We start from the raw sequence: 3537 nt of genomic DNA, 5'->3' as shown, positions 1-3537 counted from the left end.
GGGCCCCCTCCCCGGCCCCTGCCTCCAGGCCTGCCAGATGAGGCCTTCGAGTCCCTCACTCAGCTGCAGCACATCTATGTGGCCCACAACAAGGTGAGCCCCCCAGACCCCCAAGGAGGGGCCCAGTGGGTGCAGCACAGGGTGCAGGAGGGGGCAGCTCGGGCCGGGCACACCAGGACCAGTGTGGCCGCTGGCTGTGCCCCCACAGCTCTCAGTGGCTCCCCAGTTCCTGCCCCGCTCCCTCCGTGTCGCGGATCTGGCGGCCAACCAAGTGATGGAGGTCTTCCCCCTCACCTTCGGGGAGAAGCCGGCGCTCAGGTAGCCCCTGGCCCCGGCCCCATTCTGGGGGTCAGAAGGGGCTAAGACCCTGCCCCGGTGGGTCTGAGTGAGGGCATGGTCCTACCCTGGGGAGCGGGAGGGGCGACAGGACTCTGCTGTGTCAGGAGAACTCTAGAATGAGGTGGAGACGGTATCTGTAGGCATACATGCACACATGTTCTTTCCAACCTTCCAACCCCCCCTAGAATTCCAGCGGTCAGTTACCTTTGAATCCCTTCCACTCACACGCGCACACATCCACACACTTGCACACACTCACATGCACACACACCCACACACCCCCCCACTCTTTCTTTTTTTTGAGTTGGAGTCTCACTTTGTCGCCCAGACTGGACTGGAGTGCAGTGGCATGCTCATGGCCACCGCAGCCTCGACCTGCTGGGCTCCGGCGATCCTTCCGCCTCAGCCTTCCAAGTAGCTGAATTACAGGCGTGTGCCACCACGCCCAGCTAATTTTTTTATTTATTGTAGAGATGAGGTCTCATCAAGTTGCCCAGGCTGGTCTCGAACCGCTAGGATCAGACAATCCTCTCGCCTCAGCCTCCCAAAGTGCTGGGATTATTGGCGTGAGCCACCGTGCCCGGCCCACCCCCACTCTTATATGCTCACATGAACTTACACACACTCACACGCACACACACGTTTGTGCACATTCACCTACACATGTGCTCACACTCACATAACACACACACACACACACACACACACACACACACACACACACACACACACACACTGAAGGTGCCCTGGGCCAGGATGTGGGACTGGGGTGGGGCGCTGGGAGGCAGGAGCATGCCCATGGCCAGAGTCTGGCTACCCTCAGGTCCGTGTACCTCCACAACAACCAGCTGAGCAACGCCGGCCTGCCCCTCGACGCCTTCCGCGGCTCCGAGGCCATTGCCACCCTCAGTCTCTCCAGCAACCGGCTCAGCTACCTGCCGCCCAGCCTTCCGCCCTCGCTCGAGCGCCTCCACCTGCAGGTAGCCCCGCCTTGGCCCTGAGATCCTGCCTGCACCCAGACCTCCTCACCACTCCTGGGGGGACCCTGCCTCATCACCTGCCATCCTCCCAACAGCCCCAGGATCCCAGGAGTCGGAGTGGCCTTTCTTCGAATCACTTCTCCTGATAGGTCCTTCCCAAGGCCAGATGCCTGTCACGCCCTTACTCAAGAGCCTTTTATGACTCCCCGCTGCTCTCTATCCCAGACTTCAGTATTACTCTCTTTTCCCTTCTCCAGCACAACCTCATCTCCAAGGTGCCCCGAGGAGCCCTGAGCCGCCAGACCCACCTCCGTGAACTCTACCTCCAGCACAACCGGCTGACGGACAGCGGCCTGGACGCCACTACCTTCAGGTGCAGCCTCACAGGGGCAGCAGGGGCCGAGTAATTATCATGTGGGGGGGGTCCCAACTTTCAGTCCCCTCTTCTGTATGGCTCCTAATCCAAGGACTTATTTGGTGAGTGCTGACTGCACACCAGCTTCGTCTGATCATGGGGCAGGTGTCTGTCCCTTTCTGCCTGGCACCGAGATTTTTGTGATCTGACCTCACAGCTGCCACATGCATCTCGGGCCCAGGACTTTATCCTGGTCACCCTCACAGACACCTCTCAGGCTGGGGTCTGCTCTGAGTGATGTTGGGTGGTGTGGGGTGTCATTCCTCTATGGGCTTTTGACTGTGCTGCAGGAAAGAATTTTCGTGTGAGTCTAAAGAAAAGTTTATTATAGAGAGAAAAACACATTTAAGAGAGAATGTAGGTGCCTTAAAATGTAGGCACTGGTCGAGCTTGGAGGCTCAGCCTGTAATCCCGGCACTTTGGGGGGCCAAGGCTAGTAGATAGCCTGAGCCTGCAGGTTCGAGACCAGCCCGGGCAACCTGGCAAGACCTTGTCTCTGAAATAAATAAATAAATGTTGGCCAGGCGTGGTAGTGCACGACTGTAATTCTGGCTACTTGGAAGGCTGAGGCAGAAAGGTTGTGGAAGCCCAGCAGGTCAACGCTGGGGGGCTGTGAGTGTGCCACTGCACCACAGCCTGGGCGACAGAGTGAGAGGCCAACTCAAAAAAAAAGAACCGGGCACTGCTTGCTTTTGACAAGAAGCTTTATACAATTTTACAATGATTAAGCAAACTTCCATAAGCTAAGAGTAGAGGGCTGCAGGTATCTGCTTACGAGTTTTGATGACCATTTTCAACCTTTTACGGTCACAAGGACTTTTTAAATAATGAAAGTTACTGCCTAATTCGATTTTTTTTTTTTTTTAGAACATCATGTCTCTGTTTTGGGTAATTTCCTATTGTTTCTGTGGTCTACTGCACTGGCAATTTCACATTTTAACCCACAAGGTGGTCAGGTCTGATATGCCTGGTGGTTATCACCAGTCTGATATGCCTGGTGGTCATGTACCAATAAGGACGATGTCTGGGCTGGGTGTGGTGGCTTGGGTCTGTAATCCCAGAACCTTGGGAGGCCGAGGTGGAAGGATCGCTTGAGCCCAGGAGTTCCACACCAACCTAGGCAACAGAGCAAGACCTAGTCTCTACGAAAATAAAAATTAAAAAAATTAGCTGGGTGTGGTGGGGCATGACTGTAGTTCCAGCTACTCAGGAGGCTGAGGTGGTAGGATCACCTGAGTCCCAGAGTTCGAGACTGCGGTGACTGTGCCACTGCACTCAGCCTGGACAACAGAGCGAGACCCCCAACTCAAAAACAGAAAAGATGCCCGAGTATTTACCCTGTTTCCAGTAGACCTGTCGAAGAAAACTTGCCTAATGACTAACCTGTGTTCACCACACCTGCCTCATGAGCCCCCCAGTGGTCCTCCCAGACCGATCTCTCACTCCCCCCCCCCGCCCGGCCGAGCGCTGTCCTCCGCCGGCCGCCCTCGGACCCGTCGGGCCCTCGCCCCTCCGAGCGCCCCGCCGACGCCCCGCTCTCTCCCGCCAGCAAGCTGCACAGCCTGGAGTACCTGGACCTGTCCCACAACCAGCTGGCCTCGGTGCCCGCCGGCCTGCCCCGGACGCTGGCCGTCCTGCACCTGGGCCGCAACCGCATCCGCCGGGTGGAGGCGGCCCGGCTGCGCGGCGCGCGGGGCCTGCGCTACCTGCTGCTGCAGCACAACCCGCTGGGGGGCGCGGGGCTGCCCGCTGGGGCGCTGCGGCCGCTGCGGCGCCTGCACACGCTGCACCTCTACGGCGGCG

General features: G+C 58.0%; 1 protein-coding gene across 1 annotated transcript in view; it reads left to right on the top strand.

Annotated features, from left to right (window-relative positions):
* Positions 1 to 3537, top strand: part of PODNL1 (podocan like 1) — a 6314-nt gene that overhangs the window by 1415 nt on the left and 1362 nt on the right. The window contains exons 3-7 of the mRNA XM_021715231.1: positions 29 to 93; positions 209 to 318; positions 1163 to 1319; positions 1577 to 1692; positions 3284 to 3536. Coding sequence (XP_021570906.1) covers positions 29 to 93; positions 209 to 318; positions 1163 to 1319; positions 1577 to 1692; positions 3284 to 3536 — 701 coding nt within the window. The remainder of the gene's footprint in view (positions 1 to 28; positions 94 to 208; positions 319 to 1162; positions 1320 to 1576; positions 1693 to 3283; position 3537) is intronic.

Source organism: Carlito syrichta, unplaced genomic scaffold (assembly GCF_000164805.1).
Source record: "Carlito syrichta isolate Samal-C Ts95f unplaced genomic scaffold, Tarsius_syrichta-2.0.1 Scaffold306874, whole genome shotgun sequence".
Classification (NCBI taxonomy): domain Eukaryota; kingdom Metazoa; phylum Chordata; class Mammalia; order Primates; family Tarsiidae; genus Carlito; species Carlito syrichta.
The sequence above is the reverse complement of the archived record's forward strand: the minus strand, read 5'-3'. Positions and strand labels throughout refer to the sequence as shown.